Source organism: Polypterus senegalus, chromosome 8 (genome assembly GCF_016835505.1).
Source record: "Polypterus senegalus isolate Bchr_013 chromosome 8, ASM1683550v1, whole genome shotgun sequence".
In the NCBI taxonomy this organism is placed as follows: domain Eukaryota; kingdom Metazoa; phylum Chordata; class Cladistia; order Polypteriformes; family Polypteridae; genus Polypterus; species Polypterus senegalus.
In genome coordinates this window covers 86,314,207-86,341,396 of record NC_053161.1, presented here as the reverse complement: position 1 = coordinate 86,341,396, position 27,190 = coordinate 86,314,207, and the positions used below count along the sequence as shown (strand labels likewise).

The 27,190-nt window shown below is 36.7% G+C and overlaps 1 protein-coding gene across 1 annotated transcript in view; it reads right to left on the bottom strand.

Annotated features, from left to right (window-relative positions):
* The window catches only part of col7a1l (collagen type VII alpha 1-like), a 326,774-nt gene that overhangs the window by 188,724 nt on the left and 110,860 nt on the right, over positions 1 to 27,190 (bottom strand). Inside the window, exons 3-4 of the mRNA XM_039762163.1 lie at positions 23,186 to 23,366; positions 11,109 to 11,268 (exon numbers count right to left, since the gene is read on the bottom strand). Coding sequence (XP_039618097.1) covers positions 11,109 to 11,268; positions 23,186 to 23,366 — 341 coding nt within the window. The remainder of the gene's footprint in view (positions 1 to 11,108; positions 11,269 to 23,185; positions 23,367 to 27,190) is intronic.

Genomic DNA, 27,190 nt, shown 5'->3' with positions numbered 1-27,190 from the left:
ACTCAAGCATTAAATTTCATGTTTTTTGTCAATTGTATGTTCAACCTTAAATTTTTAAGTTACAAGAAAATAGCTTTTCATTACCACATCATGCCACAGTGTGAGTCAAAGTAGTGCTCACATCTAGATGCTGCTTAGCAGGATGTTTACAGCATAAAATACACAAATGTACAACCTTTTCGATTTTTTTTGGATAGTTGTTACAGGTCTGTTACAGTCAAGTCAGTAAATATATATAGTATATGAGAACATATCAACATATTTTGCATGTTCAATTGCAATCTGAGGAAGAAAACACCAGCAAAGTGAGTAAAGTTCATTGACTATTTTGATGGACGGCTGGCAGCTCAACCCGGCCAACACACCCAGGACGCTAGATGGGAACTTCCCTGCAGCATAGCGGGACCCTGGATTCCCGCAAGGCACTATGGGTGATGGAGTTCGGCTTCACAGCCCTGCTGGGTAGCGTGGGTGCCACCAGGTGACGCTGCAGGGAGACACATGGATCTCTGTTTCCCATATAGCCCGGAAGTACTCCCAAGTTATGGGGATGGAAGGACAGAAGTACTTCTGGGCTGAAGAAAGTACAATTCTCCATCTGACCTGGAAGTGTTGTCAAATCATGTGAACAGAAGAGGAGAAGCACTTCTGGGTCAAGGACTATAAAAAGGACTGGTGAAGACCCAGCAGGAGAGCCAGATATGGGAGGGAGTGTAACAGAGCTGTTGGGAGGAGAGAATTGTTTTATTTATTGTGTCAGGATATATAGGTGAGTTCAGATATACACATCAGTTTGAATAGAACGGTTGTGATTTACAGGCAGGCACAGTGTGGCCACCTAAGTTTAGCATCGCTGTTTCGCTTCATCACAACTTCAACATTGTTGTCATTATTGTACATATATTCCTTCATACAGGGCTTTTCTGCTGTACAAATATACTGTATTTATTATGTATTCTGCCTTTATCTAAATAGTTTTATCTGTATCCAGATCATCAATTCAACATTGGACCAATGTTCTTTTTTAAACTACAGGAAGTGGTCTTACAGTAGATATATGAAGAAGGATCCTTTTAGACTGATGGTTCAGTTGGACATTTTTCTATAATTTTTGTGTATTATTAGAAAGGTGTGGATAGTCCTTTGTAACAAAGTGACTGGTTTTTCCCATTATTCTTCCATTAAGTACATTATGTATTTTTCTCTTTATTTGGAAACATAATACTATAACAATACAGCACAATCAAACAAATAAGATTAACATAGCAAATGCAACAGTTTGCTTCAAAATAATTCAAGAAAAAGAAAAGAGAAAGCAATATGAATAGATAGTCCCATCTAAAATAGTTCTTATATATTATAAGTTTGTGTTTAATATTATATATTGGTAAATGCTTTTAATTTTGAACACTTTAGAACTTCAAGTTGTATAATATGGAGAAAAAACACAATTAGAATTTTTCAAGATATGTTTTTGGTTAATTAAATGGTACACCTTTAGTAAATTAACTGATGGCCTTCAAGTAGCAGTCAAAATCAAAGCTTCCAATTTTATTTTGACATTTGTAACTATATGTGTAGTTTTTGGCTTTCATTTATTCCAATACAGGGAAGTACAGAGATAAAGCCTCAAGCAAAAACCAAATAGTCACAGAACATGCTTACTCAAAGCAGGATATGTTAGAGTTTTGCTTGTTCTCTTAATGATGCATTTAACACAATTGTATTCTTCACATTACATTCTCTGTGTCTAGAAATCACCATCTTTGTTTGTTTGTTCTCTATGCACTGTTTCTTTTTCAAGCCATAGTTATACAGTTTCAAAATATTACAGTGTGATCTATCAAGAGAGAAACTGCACAGCACAGGTTTATGGTGATGCACTGGTTATCATGACTGCCGCTTAATCAAAATACTTGTATCTGAGTTTGATTCCCACCTATTTTCTTCATCTTTTTTAAAGGATTTCCTCCACTATTTTTGTCACTGCCCCAAACCATAGTTTCCGTAATACAAGTTTAAGCATAATATGTTTTGGTAATGTATAATTTCCATTTGCTTTTTACCTTTCCGCTTTCTCAACACAACAAAGCCATCTAACTCGGCAGACATGTTAAAAGCACCTCCCAATTGAAAGTGTTCAACTTTTCAAGTTTCTGATATTGCTTTCCATAATACAGAATTTCAGGAAACAGAATGCAGAACACAACCTCAGATGGAATTTTAGTCTGCCAGTGTGTGATTACAGTACTGAGATAATACTGAATCATCACTTACCCTAACATGCATGACTTAAGGATGTAGAGGGTAAAATCAAATAATCTGGAACAACACACACAGATTATATCCACTTAGAAATTGACCAGACTGAGCTTTATTTTCATTCCTGGAACTGTAGAGCACCATGCCACCTATTTGTACTTTAAAAATGTAATTAATTATAGTTGGACATAAGTGAGCAAAGTAATTAGCAGCCTTGTAAAGAATAGATACAAGGACAAAGAAATAATGAATTAAATTGTCCCCATGCAGTATTACAACTGGTATTCCTACAGTTTCATTTTGATGACTTAAAAAACTAGGCTCCTTTAGTATGCAGCACAGTCAGTCAGTCAGTCATTTTCCAACCCGCTATATCCTAACACAGGGTCACGGGGGTCTGCTGGAGCCAATCCCAGCCAACACAGGGTGCAAGGCAGGAACAAATCCTCCAGGCAGGGTGCCAGCCCACTGCGGAGTATACAGTAAATAGTTGAAAAAATCAATAGGTCAATAGAAAAGGTTTTTCTAAGCATGACTCTTTATAATTATCAATTTACTAACTTTGCTTAGTTCAATACATGACTGTGCAGAGCGGGAGTCTGACATTAGAACAAGAAAGAAATCAAATCTGGACTGACTGTTGTAGGATGTGCTAATACAGTATACTGTATACAACAATATTCACTCATTCAGGGCCATTTTAATTTTACAACTCACTCTAATGGCATGCTTTTGTATAGTGAAAAAAAAATGACATCAGGCTTGACACCAGAACAAATACAGCATGGGGACATTGGGTTTGCACTAGGTGCATGATTACAATACAATTAAAATCCACAGTGTTTTGATTTACTTGAGAATACGAATACAACAGACTAGAGCAAGCAGAGTTTCATGTTACACAACACAGCACAACATCATAGGTTAGTGCTGGTGTTCACGAAGCCAAGAGCCAAGCATAGATTCATAGGTTTATGCAGGTGAGGCCAACTCCAAATCCTGGGGAGCCGCAATGGCTGCAAATTTTTGTTCCTACCCAGTTGCTTAATTAGAAGCCAATCCTCACCAATAACACATCTTATTTAATTTCTTGGCTTGTTAGTGTTTTAGTTCTACCAGGTCAGTTCATTCTCAAATCATAGATTTTTTTCCTTTCTAATGATAATTGTGTCATCCAAGTGATTTGAAGTGTAAAATAGATGAGTAATCTTCAGTTCTTCACTTTCTCCTCTGTTTCCTTCTGAGTACTTAGTTAAACGAAATAGTAAACGATGAATAAACAATGGTGGAAATGACGACAAGTTAGATGTACAACTGCTGGTTCCTTTGTCATTCGCATGCTGTTTCTAATAAGGAGCAATTAAAACAATGACTAAAGCTGTTTAAGACTAAATAAACAATTAAGGGTTCAAAATCTTAACAAGCGAGACATCTAAAATTCAGCAGGAAAATGACACTTGAGCAATGAGTGCTTCATCAGCAATGAATGATTTCTCATGAAGGAATTCGGTTGGAACAAAAACCTGAAGCCACTGCAGCCTCTCAGGACCGACGGTGCTCAGAAGGGTCTGAGTCCTAAATAGCAAATAAATTAAATTAAGTTAATTAGTAGCAAAAATAAGTCACTAATTAAGAAAATGGTTAGAAGGAAAACCTGCAGCCACTGTTGCTCTCCAGGATTGGAGTTGGCCATACCTGGTTTATAGGATCAGTATTGCAAATGTACAGAGTACAGTGAAATTCTTACTTACACAAGCTAATCAACAGGCAACATGTCATCACTTTTCGGCACCTTTATCAGTATGTATTACATTACTTTAAAACTTGTTTTCCTTATCTTAAATAACTAACAATTTGCACTTAAACAAGCCATTCAGAACAACAACAATCACTTAAACTATCACTTAGGTGACCCCAAAACCTAAGTGCTCCACCACAACCTTCAAAAAATAAAAAAAATTTGAAAGACTAAAGTACTTACTAAACATTTTACTTAAAAGTAGCAAATGTTACAATATGTGACCTAAATCAATGTACACACTAAAAACACCTGATCTAAATTAAATTAAATGTCATTTATTGAGCCATTTGGTTTTATTTTCAACTTTAATGTAATAATAAAGAAAGCAGTTACATCTGTTTAAAATCAGTATGCACCTACCATTTTTGATGTTAATAACTATTCCAAGGTTCATTTAACGAAGGCTATAGTGATCAAACACTCACAATTTGGCATCCATAAGCGAATCAAATATACTATCCATTGCAAGAAAAGGTCATAAAATGAAACAAAAATTTAATAATAAATATAGCCATAAAAATCACTACTACAGGATACAACTAATCAAGCTAGTAAAATTCAACTAATTAAGTACATTTGCACTTAGCCTGATGTGAAATATTGCTAGGTTAAAGTACACATATGCAGAGGCAGACATTAAGGCACTAAAGACCAAAACAACATCATTAGCAGAGTTTCATTTGATGAGCCTTGGAAATTAATCTCTTCAGAAGTCGTGTAATTAAAACTGCAGTGAGTTGCTGTCCAGGAAAACTGACACCATTTTACATTTGCCACCAAATAATATGTAAATTTGCACTGTGTAAAAAATGCATTGAAACATATATACATACACAAATTCCTGAACATATTTTTATGTATGAGCCCTGGTCCACCAGGGCTCCTGTGATGCTGACCATTACTCACATAAATAACATGAGAGCATACAATCACATAGTTAGAGATGAAACTGCCATCCGACCCGAGCAGTGTGACACTGTTCACTAACTGCTGTACTACTGTGCTGTGAATGAGAAATGAATTCCCATAATCATTTGTAATGCTCTGCAATAAAGATAGCTAAATTACAAAGCTGCAGCTTTAATTCACTGTAAAATGGATGAATATCAATAATTATCACCATAATAATAACCATTTTAATCCGTATGATAATAAAGTGGTCTATGCTTTATGAACCGGTTGTCTTACTTTATAATGTTCATATGAAACCAATTTTTAAAACACTTAAAATGACTAGAAATCATTACTGTACATACATTTTGTAATAGTCTATAAAGTGATGACAAGAATAAATTATTTAATGTATGCCCTTGAATGTTTTTTTCATTTTGATTTAATGTCATCTTTGTTTTAAATTATTTCAGCTGTATTCTCATAAATCTGCCAAATTTACACAAGAAACTGTCTCAAGATAGACAGTCTTTGAATAGATAATATGAAAAGCTACAGGGTATTATATAATGGCATTGTTGGGCATATTTATTAATTTGAATTAAAGCTTAGAAAGCTTTCCTTGCAGTTTGGATTAAAATATTTCTTTAAAGTCTAGTTTAAGGTTTTACAGTATATGCTTTTGTCTGGCAATAACTGATAAAATTATGCTTTTACTGTATGATCATGTCTTTCAGAAGTTAGTACAAACCTATGGAAACAGAAATTAATGCATTCATTTAGTAAATGGATAGATGGATTGAGATGTCTGTGACGTTGCCGTTCATAAATCCCACTTAGTATCGTTCCCCATATTAATTTCTGCATGCTTCTAATATCATCCCTCTGCTAGGAAGTAGAATATGTTCTGTTTACACAGACGTACATATTTAGGAATAACTGCAATGGATTTGGCAAGGCCTTTTGGGATTGTCCCCTTAAATCTCTGTAACAGTATGTTACTTTTCAAAAGTGGGTAAAGTTAGGCCTAAATTATTGTTGGTGAATAAAGTTATAATGATAAGAAATATTACCAGGCCGACACTTTTATCCAAGGCCACTTGGTTATATTTATTTTATTTTTCCCTAATCGGAGCACAAGCAGGTGAAGTGACATAGTGTCGCATAGTCACACTGTGTCAGTAGTGGGATTTGAATCCTCTGAAATCCAGACCCTTAATCACCATGCCACACTGCATGGCTTTTATGTTTAATAAAATCTTAATAAACAAATATTTAATGTTTTCACAAATATATTTAAATAAACATGATACTAAGTCAAGGTACTGGGTTTAATTAAACTTAAGATCCTTCTTTCTGACTGGTGTCAAAATCTGGTGATGGAGACTTTATTTTTGTACTGTGTTTGGAATTTTTCCAGTTTCTTTTTCAATTTTCTAGCATTTCTGTCCCTTGTTTGTGAATCTGTCCCTTGTTAATGTTTTGTGTACCCGCAGAATCCATCAGGCATTCCATGGATCACACATTGTAACATAAAACCCGTGGAAATGCACACATTCATGTGTCAATACCTGAAATCACATTTGTATAAAAGAAGGTAAAAAATAAAGTATGCCAGATCGTATTGCTTATGCAAGAGAAACCTTTAAAAAAACAAGCAAGTAAGTTTTATTGTTTTGAAAAACAACATATTTTAATTCTGACCTACTTAAATCTTTAAGACAGCTTTGCTTAAGCAATATGTTTGCTGCAGAGATGGCAAAACCAGTCCCAAGATGATTTGGCTCATTGAGATCATTCCCTGCATTTGATGGTTTTCTAAATTCAGGTCTGCTTAGGTCCATTTGGTGCTTTCATATGTGCAAGGAAGGAAATAAGATTCCTTTGGCAGCAGTGAAAGTGGGTAGATATAGGGGTATATGAAAAGCTCATCTATACCCTGAACTGACAAAACTGAAAAGACAGAAAAAAGACAATAACAATTCTTAACTTCCAGTAACTCTCCTCTATGGCTAATTTGTCCATTTTTTATTTTCACTAATAATTTTTCCTGGGTCTTTGTACTTCTTCTTTTGGGTTCTGAATCCTGATGATGCTAGTTTTACTATCATTTTGTAGTTTAGGTTTGTTTTAAGGTTTGTACTTTTATTTTAATGTTTGTCGTGGACACCAAGCATGAGTTAGAATTCCAGCCGGGATGGTTCAAGGTTCCTTACTCAGTCAGGAGGCCAGTATAATGGAGGGACAGAGGGTGATCACCTGCATTGATTATTTGCTCCCCCGATTTGATAGGTCTCCTTGGGGTATGGTGCCTAAATGGATACCTGCAGGGCAGGCTGGGTATTGTATCCCTGGGAGACAGCCCTGATTGGTGCAATAGGTCCTGCCAGGGGGAGCTGCAAGGACATACCACCCCTACTTTAAAGTACTTCCGTCTGACCCAGAAGTTCTTCCGACATGCAGCACTTAAAATACCAGAAGTTCTTCCAGGTCTGGCCCTTACTTCAGGGACTGAAAATCAGGAAGCAGAGGATGAAGCTCGCCTGGAGTAGTAGAAGAAGAGGATGAAAGAGAGGGAGAGAAGAGAATTGTGTTTGGGTGCTTCTGCAAGGTATACAAAGAAGTCATTTGTGAATGTATTTGTTAAAATAAATTATCATTTGAACCCTGTACTTGTGTTGGTGTGTTTTGAGAACTGCGCCCCAATTGGTCACACATTACAATTTTGCTGTATTGAGACTCCATATTGTTTTTCTGTGGTGCAGCATTATATGAAATAATGGTTCTTTATGAAAATTATGCTTAAAAGAAGTCAGGACAGTGATATCTTTGTGGTACACTATTTAAGACAACATCACACCTAAGTATGCACAAAATCTTATGGCTGTCTAAACAAAATCTGTTAAGTGTGCTTTTCTAAAAGATTCATTGATATTCTGACTTTCTTGCTTGGTTTCTGAAACTTTTGCGTTTTTGTTATACAGTATATCAGGTTTTGTCTCATGATTTTTCTTTCTTTCTGGTATTAACCCCAGTTAATTTTCCATTAATGGCTTAATTTCCTGGTCCTTCTTTCTATGCAGTGGTGGCCTGTCATATTCTAACTTGTGGCAGAACCCGTTAGTCATCAATAACAAATTTGTTTGTGAACAAGGCATTAGCTTATAGTAGTTTAAGACTGCCCATCCATCTATCCATTATCCAACCTGCTATATCCTAACTACAGGGTCACGGGAGTCTGCCGGAGCCAATCCCAGCCAACACAGGGCGCAAGGCAGGAAACAATCCCTGGGCAGGGCGCCAGCCCACCGCAGGGCACGCACACACCAAGCACAATTTATAATCGCCAATGCACCTAACCTACATGTATTTGGACTGTGGGAGGAAACCGGAGCACCCAGAGGAAACCCACACAGACATGGGGAGAACATGCAAACTCCACACAGGGAGGACCCGGGGAGCGAACCCAGATCTCCTAACTGCAAGGCAGTAGCGCTACCCACTGCGCCACCGTGCTGCCCAGTTCAAGACTGCATTATTTTTTATATTTTGAATATGTTGTTCCATAAAAATGTATTTTATTTTAGTATATTTTTCAGTTTTTTCTTATATACTTTCACACTGGCCCGGCTCAAGGCGGTCATTTAGCTGGACTAAGCCCCACCAAATATTATATCAAGGTGCCCCACCCACACATTTGGGTATAATGTTAAATGTTCCATTTTTGGGACTTTATCACACCATGCCCCTCAACCCCGGTATTTTAGATCCCCCCTTTACTATTGTTGTCTGGAGCTAATGGTCCTTCTAATTATTTTTTATCATATACAGGTACTTCCCCCTTGAGCCAGTTGTCCTTTACCAATGTTGAATCCATTCAGAGCATATATCTGATCATTATATAGTTGATACCATCTTATATTAGGATAGATGTTAGGTGTGTTTATCAAAAAATACTCACTCATGCAAACAAATTAGGAGTAATTATTTAAAGATGTCCCAAGTACTTCTGGGATTGTGATCTAAGCCTGGCAGTCTTTGTGCATCTCAATGGTTCTTAGGGTTTGCTGTCTGGAAATATACACTCACCTAAAGGATCATTAGGAACACCTGTTCAATTTCTCATTAATGCAACTATCTAATCAACCAATCACATGGCAGTTGCTTCAATGCATTTAGGGGTGTGGTCCTGGTCAAGACAATCTCCTGAACTCCAAACTGAATGTCAGAATGGGAAAGAAAGGTGATTTAAGCAATTTTGAGCGTGGCATGGTTGTTGGTGCCAGACGGGCCGGTCTGAGTATTTCACAATCTGCTCAGTTACTGGGATTTTCACGCACAACCATTTCTAGGGTTTACAAAGAATGGTGTGAAAAGGGAAAAACATCCAGTATGCGGCAGTCCTGTGGGCGAAAATGCCTTGTTGATGCTAGAGGTCAGAGGAGAATGGGCCGACTGATTCAAGCTGATAGAAGAGCAACTTTGAATGAAATAACCACTCGTTATAACCGAGGTATGCAGCAAAGCATTTGTGAAGCCGCAACACGCACAACCTTGAGGCGGATGGGCTACAACAGCAGAAGACCCCAACGGGTACCACTCATCTCCACTACAAATAGGAAAATTGAGGCTACAATTTGCACGAGCTCACCAAAATTGGACAGTTGAAGACTGGAAAAATGTTACCTGGTCTGATGAGTCTCGATTTCTGTTGAGACATTCAAATGGTAGAGTCAGAATTTGGCGTAAACAGAATGAGAACATGGATCCATCATGCCTTGTTACCACTGTGCAGGCTGGTGGTGGTGGTGTAATGGTGTGGGGGATGTTTTCTTGGCACACTTTAGGCCCCTTAGTGCCAATTGGGCATCGTTTAAATGCCACGGGCTACCTGAACATTGTTTCTGACCATGTCCATCCCTTCATGACCACCATGTACCCATCCTCTGATGGCTACTTCCAGCAGGATAATGCACCATGTCACAAAGCTCGAATCAATTCAAATTGGTTTCTTGAACATGACAATGAGTTCACTGTACTTAAATGGCCCCCACAGTCACCAGATCTCAACCCAATAGAGCATCTTTGGTATGTGGTGGAACGGGCGCTTCATACCCTGGATGTGCATCCCACAAATCTCCATCAACTGCAAGATGCAATCCTATCAATATGGGCCAACATTTCTAAAGAATGCTTTTAGCACCTTGTTGAATCAATGCCACGTAGAATTAAGGCAGTTATGAAGGCGAAAGGGGGTCAAACACCTTATTAGTATGGTGTTCCTAATAATCCTTTAGGTGAGTGTATGCCTTTAATAGGATCACCTATGGAAAACTGGTGTAAGGGGAAAGGCAAGGCACAGAATAATTCATTAAAGGTCCACATGATTCTCTGAATTAGATTATATTAGATTAGAACCTGCTCTTGAAGTGAGACTTAAAAGTGGTGTTTATTGGTGCCTGGAGCCCAGTTGACCCATATAAATTTGTCTGAAAAAACTGTTTGCCACTACCCTGTGGGCTTTCTATCCACAAGGTAAAGAATGAGGCTTGGGTACAGTGACAGTTAGGCTACAGTCAACAGTGGGGTGGATCGAGGTATTCTAGACCTTAGCAATGGAAACTGGTTCTAGAGACATGATCATTGATGATGAAGCAATTGTCAGGAAACAACTGGACTTACCTTTATGCATCACCTCTATGTAATATAATAACACTAATTTCAAAATACCGGGCTATTTCAATTAACACGTAATAAAGTGAAATTACTAGAGATTCCAATAACCTGACAGATCACAGATAATAGAATAGTTAGCCAAATGTGATCTTTACAGTATTTTTATTTGAATTTGATTTCATATATTAAATCAGACTACTAGTCTACAAATCAATTTAATCTAAAAGTAATAACCCTTTCCTATGAAGAAGAGCTTTTAAAAATTTGCAATAAAAGAAGAAAATAATTATTTTTATCATATAAGCTCATTCATTTGAAGATTAAAAGAAAATGTTAAACACATTTATGAAATGAAGTACTGTACTCCTATTTTCAATGGTTCAGAAACTACTGTACAAGTTCACAGTAATCAAAAAATATTTGATTAATTCATGTGCAATTACAATTTTGATTGCGTATCAAAACAATACAGCCTTACCTTTGGAGCATCATCTCTAATTACTGAAAAACTGAAAACAGACTCCATGAGATATTTCAGAGCTTCTCCAGTTTTTGTGTTTCCACCTTCATAGGGAAGATCACGCACTGCTACAAGTACTTCTTCAATTGTGACATAATCTGTCAAAGCAATTTTCATCCTTAAACAAAACACAAAAAAAAATGTAGAATGTTTGAATCTATGTGTGCATAGGTGTAATTGTGATAAAGTTTAATGACTTCAAGTATTGCAGTTAATGTGGACATATTAGGGAACTGAAGTTTATAGTTTTCTTTTGAAATAAGAAAAGAAAAATTTGATAAATGTGTTGTTTGTAACAACAAATGATGTTGACTGTCATAACCAATGAACAGAAAACACTACATTTTTATTTTTCTACAATGGTTCACCAAATTCTGAAACAGAAAGAAGCAGTTTTAGATAAATGAAATTCCAACTTACTTGAGAATGGAAGGTGCAGACTAACTTTTGAATTACAAAATATATTGTGGCACTGCTAATCCCTTAACTTGACATTCCTTCATCAACAACAATCTCTTTACTTGGGTTCTCTCATTTAACTGCATATATTTTAGAGTTGGGTGATACAATCTAATCTAACTTTCTATTTCATTTCTACTTTGAAAGAACATGCTACATGTTAAACATACGTAAAGGCAGTTGTAGCCAATAAAAAATGTATTTTAGCACTTTCATGCTTACTAAAAACCCTGGCTTCAATAATCCAAATGTCATGCTGTTTATCATTGAGCCTATAGAGGCACTCTTGAGGTATCAAATTCCAAGGAAATCTGTCATAACCTCAAAGAGATCGCCTGAGGGCAGAGACAGAGGGGTGTGATAGGAGAAGAAAATTCAGAAAGGAGTACACTGAACTGGAATCAAAGAACAAGCGGGGAACAAATAACCAGAGAAACTGAGAAAACAAGTCAACAAAATTAAAAATGCTAAACCTGTTCTGCTGGCATCTCACAAAACAAGAAGACCAGGAGATAAGAGTAAACAAATTCAGAATAGAACAAGGTCAAAATCATAATTAAGAAAAAACAAATAATAAAGCCAAATACAAAAAAAGACACATTGAAATAGATGCAAACAAAGTCCTAACTACCTAAAAGATTTTTTAAATAGCTACAGTAAATCACTGAATGGTTTTTTTTTTGGTTTTAATACAGAAACTTGCACAAAAAAGGATGGGCAGTGCCTTTTTTATATGCTTGGCAAGATGACCTCACATAAAGTGCTTCTGGGAACAAATCAAGATGTTGTTGCTGATAACAAAAGACACAGGAAATGAAAACAAAATGCCAGTGAAAAAATAAGAAAATTAACAATGTTACAATAATAATGATCCTGATCTAGCATCAGGAGTCGTTGGCATAAACAACATGACTGACCGTGCACAACATAAAAAAAATGCTGATACCCTTGAACAATAAAAGTCCACGATGGTACTGAAATGATGTCATCATCATAAAGAATTCCAAAATTGCATAATTTGTCAGATGAGCTTTTACTGGCCTGTACACTTAAATGGGCCTCTAACCCTGGTCCATTACTACTTTCAAGTATGCACCAAGTATTGCTTCAAGGATTACAAATGGTGTATACAAATCCATGGGGGAAAAGGCCATATTGAAAACACTGCAAGTGAGATGCATTCACTCAAGGATTACCTTATCCACAGTGTGTCATCTTGTGTGTTCTCCTTGCTCCATGTAAAACTGATATTGGCTGTGCACTTTTTATGCTGACAGCTTTGCTGCCACATCAGACACTTGACACACTTTGTGCAGGACTGCATCATATGTTATACGTAAGGACAAAAATATCTGTTGATGAGCACTTATTCCTCAAGGAATGCTGATGTCCTTTCATAATTTGAAAGTCAAACAAACTTAACAAGCTTGGAGTCAAAGTTTAGATAGCTGCTGAGGTAAGTGTGAATAGTATTAATATATACAATTTGGAGAAAGATACACTTGATTGTCAGGGAAAGAGGGAAAGACAGTGTGGATAGTGATGTAGCTTGTGAGCCATTCACAGACAATGTGAGAAAAGTCACTGCTGACAACATTTGGACATCACTTTGTATTGCAAATAAGCTACATGCCCAAAGCACAGGCCTGTTCTGTAACAAACTGTAGACAAAACGAGATGGTAACTGCCAGGCCACTGTGAAAGGACTGACACAGATAAAGCGTTGAAGCAGTGTAGAACACACGTGCAGCAAAACAAAAGTGAATGTAGTGCACCCACTCAGACTGCAAAATGGAAGCAGACTGGTAAAGTGGACAGTATTATATTCAGTCCATCATGCTGACTGCCAATTACCTACAAAATCTGTAAAATATGGAATTCTGTAATTTTATAAGGTATTTACTATATATAGACTGTGATGTACAGCCAGCAGCTCAACCAGGCCGAAACCCCCAGGACACTAGATGGCAACTTCCCTGCAGCTTAGCGGTGCCCCAGATTTCCGCAGAGCACTATGGGAGATGGAGTTCGGCTTCACAGCCCTGCTGGGTACTGTGGGTTCCGCCAGGGGACGCTGCAGAGAGACACAGGGACTTCTGTTTCCAATATAGCGGGATGAAAAAATATAAGTCTCCATCGGACCCGAAAGTGCTGGTAAAGCACATGGACGAAAGGACAAAAGCACTTCCCGGTCAAGGACTATAAAAAGGACTAGTGGAGACCCAGCAAGAGAGCCGGAGTTGGGAGGGAGTGTGACCGAGCTTCTGGGAGGAGAGAATTATTATAATTATTGTATTGTGATTATAGTTATTGCCTGTTTGTTGTAGTGGAGGTGCTTGGGGCATTTTAAAGAAGAAAGTAAAAAATATTTTTAGTACTTTTAACCTGCATCCAGTGTGGTTGTCTATTGGGGGAAAGGTGAGTAATAGTGCCATCTAGCATCCACAGTCACAAGACAAATATAATTTTGACATGAATACTTTATGCCTGCAGCTGATTGAAAACTGTCATTTTGCTTTTTACAATTAAATGTTGAAGAGATTTTATGCCAAAGCAGATAGCAACTTTGGAAAGCCACTCATGTCACAACATCCCTTTTGGTCGCTGGCACTCCTGGTAGAAATAACAAGTACAAATATGTAGATATGCATGGAAATATGCAAACGCAATAAAAAAAAAGAGAGCTACATATATGTAAAGTTTCACCATAAGTATTAATTTCCACTTAATATATTATTTTCTGTGCCCCCCTACTAAAATGTGTCGTTTTACTTTCCACTTATATACTGTATACTGAAGCAGTTTTCTACCCTGTTGGCTGTGCAATCTAGCATTTTTTTTTTTTGGAAATGTATGGTAGTATTTAAATTGAAAATATATATACAGTAAACAAAATGTGCTGTGATCCAAGAATTTTTTTTATTTATACAGTCTCTCAAGCTACATTTGGCTTATCTATGGTTTCAGGGGGTTCAGCAGTAGGGATGTGTTATCAAGATGCCGAGCTGATGGCTCATTGGTAAGAAAAAAGGATTCAGATGCCACTTGGCACCACCTTATTGGTTTAGTACTGAAAAAATGTGTGACAGTTCTTGTATTTATTAGATTGAATTGCACATTTCAATAATTAATTGCATTCAATGTACAGTATTTATTGTTTTTATAATAATTCATCTACGGGTAAAATTCTGTTACAACGAACTGTCAGGCACCTAAAAAATATTTTGTTGTAATGAAAATTTCATAGTAATGAGATTATGTCTTTGTCTCTATAGTGCTTTCTTTAACTTGCGCCCAGGCGTTTGCAATCATTTCAATAGCTTCTTTCATGTTAATTTTAATCTCCTCCTGTCTACAGGTTATGCTGATGAGAATTTTTCTCAGCATTTCCTGGTGATAATACACTTTAAGGGTGCTGAAGCACTGCTGTGCAATTGGGTGGGAGGAATTCAACGCAAACATTATCCAAATGTGGAAGCATGTTGTGGACAGCAATCAATCAGATATTGTGAGGTTTCTGAACTCTTTTCGTATCTCCCCACCCCCTACCCAACAGGGCAACATACTGAAGTGCATCCCGAAGCGCGATTGCCACGTCTGTGAAAGATTTTTTCTCAGTTGCCAGGGCAGGGCAACAGCAGACTCACAGCGCTGCAGTGAAGCGCCACAGAAGCAAATCATAAAAGATCAGGGTTGTGCTATAAGTCCCTGTCTTGCACCCCAAAACATGAGGCTGAGTCTCAGTATTTTAGCAAAACCAGCTTTATTCAGCTTATAACAGGAACAGCACAGTTATTTATTGTAGCATGATCTGCCACTCTCCTATACACAGACACAGCAGTCAGGCAGGGTTGTGGCTAGGTTAGTGGCCACGTAATACTGTTCCCTGCATTTACAATGTTCCTTGTATCACCCATTGATATCTTTTCTGTTTGCTTCGGTGCCGAGCCGCAGCAGAGCTGTGAGCCTGCTGTTGCCCTGGCAACAGATAAAAGTCTTCCACAGACACTTCGGGATGCTCTTCAGCATGTCTTCCAGTTGGGGGAGATCCCAAGACAGTTTAGAAACCTAACATTTTCTTGAATGAGTGGTGCATTAATAGGAATGTTTCTTGAATGAGCATCACTGAACCACATAAAAACTGCCTTTTCGACATCTTCAAAAGCAGCAGGTTGCATACGTTTGCAACACAAGATTTTTCTTCTTTTTTGCTCGGTCATTTAAGAAAGTTGACAGTGTCGATGGCGAAATTCCGAATTCACTGGCAACGTCCTTTTTCTTTTTGTCGGAATCGAGAGCTGCAAAAATGTAAAGGTTTTTTTTTTTTCTAATATGAACTGTTATTGTTTTTTCGTGTCTGACGTTTCTATAGGAGGGTGACAATGAGTTAAATTCCAATGGATGTTTTTTCAAACATTGACGAGCAATAAGCAAAAGGTATCACTGAAAACCACCGAAAACAAAAACAGCAAAAAAAAAACAGTACAAGGAAAGTTCGAAGAAAGAAAAAAAAAAGTACAATATTTGTGTTTGTGGATCGTTTTGCATAACTGAGCTGTGACCACAGAACTAACTGCTTAGTGGATAATTTATTCAGGTATTTCAAGGTCTTTTGGGCACTTTGTTGTAATGAAAGTATCTGCTCAATGTATTTCGTAGTAACGGGATTTCTATACACTCGTGTCATATGGGGAAATGCTCGGGACCATAAAAATACTTTGTCGTAATGAAAATGTTTTTGTAAAGATATTCGTTCTAACAGAATTTTACCTGAAGTTTTTGTTTTTTCACTAGTAAGATAGTGAAAATATGAAATAGTTTGTATTCGAGGGTGTGCCTGTAAAACTGAAACACTGATTAAAGAAATAGACAAATGTGGTCTGATAAAGATGAATTTCATAAAGATGTTTGTGGTTACATTAAATGCATAACAAGAATAGCACTGTGCAGGCTCTTTTGTATTTTCTGATAGCTACAGAATTGGAGGAAACAACTTCATGTGCAATTAGTTGAAGCCATACATTGCCAAGTCAACTTGTGCCAGCATATGTCTTACCATTGCAAAAAAAAAAAATAATAACTTAATTTTTTTGTGTAACTGAATATATGTAAAATGTATAAATGCAAAGTTATATCAGTAATGTAAGAGAATATTATTTAGGCTACCTTAATGTTACAGATGCAGTAGACTGCCCTCATATGCAAATATTGGAACGATCAAGCTCATTAGAGGCTGACTATGTCAAAAAACACATCATTCTGTTGCCTCAGTGCAGAGGTTGAAATAATACTGATGTGTATGGCCAGTAGTTTTGTGCAAACAGCCATTCTGAAGAGGGCGCAAACTCCTTCAGAAGAAGTGACACTGGGGCACTGCTCCAGTAGAAGAAGCTACAGCTTTCTTTTTTGTGTCTAAATGTACAATATATGTTTGCATGTAAATGTATATTCTAGTAATTCTCTAGTAATCATCAGCTCATAACAGGCTTAACTTTAAAGTTTGGTATTTTCCTGTTAAGCCGTTTTAGCTCTAGACCGTCCTCAAGAAACTGTGACACACAGACACACACACACCCATCATTGAGATATCAGTGTTTTTGGCATCAGTGGACCCTAAATTGTTGAGATCTGTCGAAAACCGGAGATTGAAATTTTTGACAAATCTGAAGCTTTCACTCTTCCCACATAGATGATAGGATGTGGTGGGGAAGGGCATAAAGCAAAAACAAGCATATAGTCCAACTTAAGACAACTGCATCTGTATAAACAGCGTCATTTAATGGGGGGGCTGGAGACTATCATTCATTGTGTTGAACATACACTTATCCACCTACAGTAAATCACCTAAGATTGCCACCCAATCTTACCGAACTCACACTGAAACCAGGAGGTTGTGCAAAGTCCACATAAACAATGACTAATTCAGAATTCAAACCTAACTCTGAAGGTGTAAAGCAGGGTTTTGTTGTGTTGCCAGTAGTAATAATGATTTTTTTAGATATGTAATTTTTCACCAAGCAGCACAAAATGCTATATAGAACATAAGTGTTTAACAAAGAAATATGCACAAAACAATTCAAAGAAACTGTACTGTATATTGATTAAGAACTTGTAAAACTAGCTTATAAAAGTAGATTTAAAACAGAGAAACAGATTTTTTTCCAGTTAGATAGCAAAACAACAAAAATACATTATCTGAGGCTGTATATAAATTATTCCCAAAATAAAATAAAGTATTAATAGTTTAATATTGATTTTATCAATCAATCAATGTGCAGTAATTCTTACTACATGTACTGGAATTTCACCCTCACCCAGTAAAAACAACCTTGATTTAGGATATGAGGTGTCTTATCATTACAGTTGTACAAAACTGAAGATGGGCCAGATTTTAACACCCTAATCAACTACTGTATAAATCATGTTACAATGGAGAAGTTAAAAGAAAAACAAGCATGTACGATTTTCATTTTGTCCTCACCTGACAGAAATATTTTTTAGTTTTAAAATAAAAATTCACTTTTTTAGATAAATGACAATAAAAAATACTTAAGTAAATTTCATGTTAAGTTAGGAGCAAGTGCACTAACCTGAACAAGGACTTTTATTGGTCCTAAAATCAAATTATAGCTGGATAAAAACATGAAGTGTCAAAATCTGAATGGCAATCATTTTAAAGTTGCTTTAAAATATTCAATTTACAGAAAACATTTGAACTGATTAAAAATTATAATTCAATCTCATTAGCATAACCCTAGGGTCTAATTTATCAAATTACATAATTATTTCCCCTTTTTTAAGCAAATGGTTTTTGATTTGCTAGATTAGTGTGAATAAATGTTGATTGTGTCCATGTGCCTAGAATGAAACTAAAGAACATTTAGCATAAAGCATAGCCCCATATAATCACAGGGCTAAGAATGTCTTATACCTAAAAAAAGCAACAATTTAAGCCAGAATAAGGAAAAAAAAATACAGAACTATAAATTGAAAAAAGTGGTGCAGTGGCTGCAGGGATATATTTTTCTGAAACACTAAATCCTATCCCTAATGCTTTCCAAATTAGACGAATATTTTACTGGCATAATACTGGAGGAAGGTAGTTTGGGTGAAGTTGACATACAGCCACTAACCTCACTTCTGTTTCCTTACCAAGAATAGAGGAGAAGATGACTAACGTCACTTCTGCCCTAATGCACCAAACTCTGCTCCTTCCATGTCTAGAATTTTATATAAACCCAGGACTCATTCCAAGTTGGTGTTCTTTCTGAGCTCTGACCTAAGACAAGCACCTGCAGCTTATGACTAGTGCAGGACATCATTTTGTTGATTTTAGTCCTGGATTTAAAACAGAGATCTCATTTAAACTGGCACCAGAATTTGTGGATGGACAAAAAAATGCTGCTTACTCGTGATCTCCATACAACTTGACAGAGCTGGAGCAGTTTTACCAAGCAGAATGAGGATCAAGTACAGTGTCCAGATATGCAAAGCTGATAAAGACATGTGCAGTGAGACTCAAGACTACCATGGCTGTCAAAGGTGTATCTATTAAATACTGACTTGAAGGGGTGAACACTTACTGTCAATACAATTAAGTATTTTATACTTTATATTTGAAATTAATTTATACCACTTTTTGCTGAGATCTATTTTCAGTTTGACATTAAAGTGCTTTTCTGTTAATAAATGTCCAGATTTAGTATAATAATAAAATGTATAAACCTTCAAACAGGTGAATACTTTTTATAGGCACTGTATATCAAGATTCATCGTTTACCACAAAAAATTGTTAAATACAGTGGTCATGAATGACATGTCTTTGTACCCTGCATCTCTGATAAAGCACAAGAAATCTTCTACAACAATACAAGGGGTGGAAATGTTTTTTTAATGAATTTTTTTTGTCTTTTCAAGATAGAGTAGCTTTTATCTGAGGCACCGCTACAATTACCACCTTTTTCAAACCTCTCAAACTTACACAGTTTTTAATGTTTGGAAAATGTACAGGATTAAATTATTTTGAGATTTGTATATAGATAATGTGTTTGCATCCTATGAACAATTGCACTCTAAATGTAGCTTTCCATCAAGACAATTTTTCCACTATTTCCAAATTAGGAACTTTGCTAAATGAAATCTACCCAATTTTCCTCACCTCCCACATATTTTTACTCCAGAAAAAATATTGATCAGTCTTGAAGACTCAGACAGCATTTGTATAATATATAAAAACATTTTAAACTCCCTTCCTTTCAAATATCCCAGAGTACAGGAACAACATTTCAGGAAAGGAGTGGAAGGCAGCCATGCACATAATTCACTCGAGCTCCATATGCACAAAACATACAATTATTCAACTTAAAATCTTTTATCAAGCACATCTATCTCATTTAAAATTGTCCAAAATGTTTCCTGGGCAAAATCCAACCTCCGCACGTTGCAATCAAGTTCCAGCCTCATTGGGCCATATGTTTTGGGCATGCACCAAATTGGCATAATTTCGGACAAAAAACTTTAAATGCTTCTAGAGCCTTAGTGTCACAATCACTTCTAATCCATTAATAGCTGTGTTTGCTGCACTCTCAGATGGGCTTATAGTGGTGGACAAACAAACTGTAATTTCCTTTGCTTCAAGACTTATCTTTCTCAACTGGAAGAATCCTAGCCCACCTCTTTTAAGTCAGTGAGTAACTGATGTTATATACTATTTGAAACTGGAAAAAATCAAATTCTCCCTTGGAGGACCTGTTCAAAACATTTTTAAAACCTTACAGGATCTGATCAATAACTTTTTACAATAAGAATTTATATTGGGGAAAAGTATGCTCTTCCCTCTTTTAAAGTTTTACTCCGGCTGTTGGCCTTCCTGTCCTTCTCTTAGGAGGTGTGGGGGGGCGGGAGTTGAACTGAATTTAGTTTTGCTAAGTTTGACTTGTTTATATGGAATGTTAGTTGCTTTTAATAAATTCAATAATAAAAAAAAAGATTTTTTTGCCAGGCACACAAAATGGATAAAGTATTGTGTATCGACCTATCATTTTACTGACAATGACTCTAAAGCCCAGATGCAATGATATGAAAGTTGATTTATGTATTGTTATTTATTTACTTCCTGAGGTTTTGCTACCTTTCAATCTATTTCTGGGTATAAACCAAATATAGCTGTACCATGTAGATACCTAGCTTTTCCAGGTATTGAGGGTATGTTTCCTGATGCGTTATTTGTTTGTATAATGGCTGTGTGCTGTGATGTAGAATAATATTAGACTTGTATATATGTTATGTAAAGCTGTGAACATGTTTGACAATGCTACAGAAAACATGCATTTTTTAAGATGCTTATAGCAATAATGTCTAAAGAACAGAAAGAAAATTTAATTCTTGATTTTATCTCCACAAAATTCTCCACAGAATCCAACACTGTAACAAACACACTGCATTCTGAGCGAGAAGTTCAATGAAGGGAATGATGAATCCAACATATTTTGTTTCTGTAGCAAAAGAGGCAAACAGCACAATAATTACTTCGCAATAAAGAGTTAATACTGAGGAACAGATTCATAAAGCATTCAATATTGCTAAAATTGAATTTAGAATTTTAACCACTAGCAATAAATAGATTGAAACAATGTGTTACATTTTCCGCATCTAAATTCATTATTAAAGATTTCCATTTACATTGCCTCTATTTTGTAAGACAGGGAAGAGAATTTGTTAAAATTAGTAGCTAAAGAGGTCATACCCAAACTGTGTTCTCTAAAAATGTTCTCCCGCTGAAAACATTCGTTGCAAAATCTAGCTAGGAAATTAAGGTTAATAAAGGATCAACGTGTAAGGCAACTATTGTCACATAAATTGTTAATTTACTCAATAGCTTAATAATTTCAGCGCCTCTAAAGGAATGTAGTCATGGTTGCTATACTCTCTTAATTTCACAAAAGCAAAGAGCTAATTCGGTATTAATTTCCTAGAGTAAAATTCACATTGATTTTCATTATTTCAAGTTTTTTCAGGCATAAAATTTTGTGTTATGGTGGAGGGGCATAATGTCTCAATATCTGAAACCCATCCACCCTGACATGTATTTGTTGGGCCAGGTGAAGACTTAAGACCACGCACCAAAGGCATCAGGGCTCTGGGGCATGTGGAGGACTGCCAGCTTCCCATGCCGGTCCTCAACCCCGGGCCACCAGGAGGAGCTCTCCCGACAGCAGGATTGTGCCCTGAGGTCCAGCAGGGCCTTATGGACTTTATAGTATTTATACGCAGCCCTGTTGGATACCTTGGGGACCACCAGGAGTCGCTGTGGGGGGCTTTTGGGCTCTGTGATGCCTTATGACCCGGGAATACATCACGGTCACGTGACGGGAAGTAATGTCGTGCTCCCAGGTTAAAGTAATGGATTGATTGCCCTGACCCGGAAGGAGTAAGGAACTGTGGACTGTTGGGACAGGAACACCTCTGGGTCAGAGGCTATAAAAGGACGAAGGCTCAGTCCAGACACTGAGCTGTGCTGGGAGGGAGAGGAGCAAAGTGTCTGGGCGAGGAGGAGTGATTAGTGTACTGTGTTGGAATTAGTGATTTTCTATGAGTAGTGTGGAAGGTGCTTGGTGCACTGAGAAGAATAATAAAAGTCTTGGATAATAAAAGTCTAGTGTTGTACCTGAGGGTTCAAGGGAGCACTAGCACCCCCTACTGCCACAGGCACTTGTTGCATTACATTTAGTTCTTGTAAATAAAGTGGATGTGGGACTCTAACAGGTGCGCATTTTGTCTGTCACCCTTTCTGTTCATCATTTTCAAAGAGCTGAAGGTAATCCTGGATCTTAAAGGTATCCAGTTTTGATGCTCAAGGGATTCATCTCTGCTATTTGTGTATGATGACATTCTTTTGAGCTGTTGTGTCTGTGATCTTTGGCATACACTAGAGCTATTTGTAGCCAAGAGCAAATTGGTCTGGAAGAGAACTGGCACTTTTGATGTTATGGTTCTCTTTCAGAAAAGACTGGCTTGTTGCCTGCTGATAAGGGTAGTAGATTCCCCAGGCAGAGCAGTTTATTATTTGTCTCTGCAGGCCCCAGAGTACCTGGGAATTGTCAAACAGGAGCTGACAGTCTTTACTAGAGGTATGGAAGACGGGAAGTCTGGTCTGCTTTGCTAAGCCCAACATCCTTCTGAAATAAGGATAAAAATTAGAAGACATGATATGAGAATTTCAGAAGAAACAAATGTGGCTCAACTTTGTCTGTGAAAGAAATGCCCCAGAAGATTACTGTATTCTTACAATTGATAGCCAATATTGGTCCATGTCTCAGTGGCCAGCAAGAGAAATAAAAAAAAAGCAACTTTTTATTCTTTGAACAAGAAAAGTGTAATTTAAAGGAAGCACAATAAAGAGTGTTTGCTGATCTTGTGCAATGCCTCCCACAGCATGCCTGAAATAATGGGTCCCTGAGTCAGCCCTCACATATAGAGTTTTGAAAAAGATACATGAAAACTGCATTCTGGCAAACAGATATTTAATCATTTTAAAATGCAGAAATGAATGTTAACAAAAGATAAATCTTAATTACCTTGGTTTGTCACTGTAGACGGTTACACCAAAACGTATCCCTTCTTTTCCCAAAGGAATTTTCTTAAATGACCCAATAATGCCATTAATGAAATCTTTAATAATCTGGAAATTGGCATCTCCAGCACTCCAAGATTCATCTACTAGGAACACAATATCAGCCATAACTGCTGTGTTACAAACTGGAGAAAAAAAGAATGTTAAATTAATAACCTTAAAAGCTTCCTGAAATTTAAATTATAAAAGTGTAAATCATTTAACTTATTTTGTTTTCACTTTTGTCATCCAAAAAACAAACATTTTAACTGAAGAATAGTACATGTGACAAAGAAATTTCAGATTTACAAGTTACAGTAAATTGTCTTGTTAAACACAATGTTTACTTAGGTCGTCTGTTTCTTGGCCTTTACCCTAAACATTGTAGACAATGAATAAATGTAGCTCTTATACATGGATGAATGTATTTTGACACTGATGGAGGCACTGCCTTTCCATTTTATTTGCAGGGACTGACTAAGCATAACAAACAGTGTTCAGCATGCCTGAAATAATGGGTACCTGAGTTAGCCCTCACATACAGAGTTGTGGAGAAGTCTCCATATTGAGTGTTCTCAAAATGAACACCATCATAAGGCACTTCTACATTGCACTTGGTTTTATATGTCTTCATCTTAAGACTAGAATATTAAATGGTAAGAAACAAACATTGAATCAGTCTCAGAGACTGAAATAACTTTTATAGTCTATTCATTGTATGCCTCAGAGACACTGTTTACCTACATCATGAAAGGCAGGTCAAATACTGCTATTCTGCACACTCTTCCTGTGTTTTATGGCATGCTTTATGGTGTCTCAGTGTATGCCATTCTTCTTTTAGTAACTGACAATAATGCTGGGACAGAGATTATCCTGTCACTATCAGTTGCAAGAAATGAACCAACACTGGGCAATCACAGGATTCACTGAAGTACACATCTGGCCTCATACAAGGTCCATTTAGAATCATCACTTTTGCAAAATGCATAACACTTTGGGATTTGGTAGGAGAACCACAGTACTTTCAGAAAAACCTGCACAAGGACAATGTAGGAATGTGCAAAGTCCATGCAGAGAGCAAGTGAGCATGCAATTCTAGCACTGGATGAGGGATCTGAGACACTGCCAAGGTAGTCACTGTGTCATCCACTTTTCCTAGTACAATAATTAATCATTAAAAGGGGCTTGGCTTCCCTTATTCATTTACTCAGCTCCAGGAATAATTTTGGAGATGTTTCCTCCAACATCTGATGTAATATTCCCTTTATTATGACAGAATTCATAATTTTAGATAATTGCAACTTCTGTTTGGGAACTTTAAGGCAAACCATTTCATAATAAATAACACTCTTTATGTGGTGTCTAAAATGATCTCCCTTTGTTCTCATGAGCTTGCTTGGGGTATTCTTATTTATGCCTACTTGTTAGGTTAATTTGTAAACTGGCCTGGTGTGTGTAAGTGTTGGAGTGTGCATATGCATGCCCTGCTCTAAACTGCGATCCTATACAGGGAAAGTCCCTGTCTTGCACTTGGTGGTGATATTATCGACATTGGTTTCCTTTGTTTCTGTAATGTAATAAGATGTTTCAACAAATGAATGGGCTATGGGGAGGATGACTACCCAAATAATAAAAAGTATTTATTGTGCCACAATGGGACAGCATATAATGACTGACATTCTCATCATGACTAATCACATTAACTAGTGATATCAATAAAAAATAAAAAAACACGGTACTTTCATTTTGCTTAGCAATAATATTTTGTGTTTACATAAAAGATTACATTTATTGATTTTAAACAAATGTGCACAGATGCACTGTGATAAAAAATTAATTGCCACAAGGTTATGTCAATTTTGCTTTCTTCTAACTTTAATAATAAAAAAATAAAAATGCATTTGCCGTTTAGCATCCTTATAACATGTGCACCGAGCCAATCATTTGCAAAAAAGCTACAGAGGTTCACTACTTGAACAGGTGGTCTATGTATCAAGCAGTCACAACAAACAAAATTAATCAAATGAACTGTATTTTTATGTACACTAGGCAGCAAACTGAGAAAAAAATGTGTTTTTAAATGGGATTTGTGCAGTGTTTATTGTGTCACATCCAATACGTTTTACATTAGGTACTAGGTACATCATCTGCATGTTAGATGTAAATAAATTTCACTTGTAAGTATAAACACTTTATATTATATTGAACATTATACTTTTACTGTGTCACTTTATAAAATGAGAGTAACAGGTGGTATGCATTTACACGAACTGCAAAAGAATATATGGTAAAAATAGCGATTGGTTATTGAAACAGACAAGAATTAATGGAGAAAGGACACACTAAAGCAAATCATTTATTTCATTTAATAGCAGACAGGAAAGTTTCCAAAATAATAAATCATGATTCCATTTACTAACTGTAGGTACAGTATTCCTCAGCTAGTTTTCTAAGTCACAAATTACAGAATGGATGAAAAAATGGGGGTAAGAATCTCGTAGCTACACTAAAATAATCTAGCATTGGAGTAGTGTATTTCTATGATATCTATACAGTTTCTTAATCGTTCTTATTAAATTATTTTAAACTCTGAAAATGTACCTGCCATTTAACTTCAGGTCTAGGTGGCTTCCACCAAAGCTATCCTTGAGATCAGTACTCATCATCATGCACCACTGATATCTTAAAGTTGTTATATTTTGCATTTGCAGTATATTTATCTAATGCCCAGCATGTCTCCTTTTTAAAAAGCATCTGGTATTTCCAAATGAACCAATAGCAATCTTCTTAGAATCTGTCTTTCTTACTTAAGCTGCAATGCCAGTTGTGGTATAATGAAAAAAAAAATCATTATTTTATCCCTGACCCCTGAGCATCCTTGTGTTATCTACTGAATAGCATGTGACAATTGACTGCAGTTAAAGAGGCTATTCAGAATTCATCTCTTATTTCTGAATTTCATTGGTCATGGTCTTTAAGAAAAAAAAATAAGCAGTGTTATAAAGTAAATAATACATCTTTGAAATAATGTAGAACCATAAATATAAGTGTTCTCTTTGTAATCTTTTAGTGACAATTTAAAATACTTGACATATATGACATATTCATCGCCTTCATTATTAAATGTGCCAAGTGCCAGATTTATATTAAGCATACTTAACAATACAACACATAGTAATATCTGCATAACAGTAAAACTTGATAAATGTATTAAGTTTTTAATAATATTAAATACCAGTAATGGCGTACTGCACGATAACGTGCAGTGAATACACTTGACTTGAGCATTCCTATAGTTTTCATCCTTTTTCTCTGTACGTTTAGCATTCATTTGCTCAGATGTTGATGCGCTCGCTGCTTCCTGAGCAGCTCTTCTTTTCTCCACCCTAGCGGCCCGCTGCTTCTCTTCTTTCGTCAACATCTTTTTGCGTTAAAACTAATTAAGATAGTTTTTGTTTTGGAATTACTTATTATGTTTTCGGGCAACACGGTGGTCCAGTGGTAGCACTGCTGCCTCGCAGTTAGGAGACCTGGGTTCACTTCCCGGGTCCTCACTGCATGGAGTTTGCATGTTCTACCTGTGTCTGTGTGGGTTTCCTCCCACAGTCCAAAGACATGCAGGATAGGTAGATTGGCGATTCTAAATTGGCCCTAGTGTGTGTTTGTGTGTGTCCTGTGGTGGGTTGGCACCCTGCCTGGGATTGATTCCTGCCCTGTGTTGGCTGGGATTGGCCCCAGCAGACCCCCGTGACCCTGTGTTTGGATTCAGCGGGTTGGAAAATGGATGGATGGATAGTATGTTTTCTTTAATTTTTCACTTAAGTCTTCAATCTGCCTCAAGAATGATTAGCGAAGGTAGTAGGGAATGAGAACGGCGCCCATATGCATGTGCCACACGGCCGCCCTGCTGCACGCTCCTGAGAGTTGATTCTACAATAAAATAAAATACAAATAAAAACAGTAATAAAAA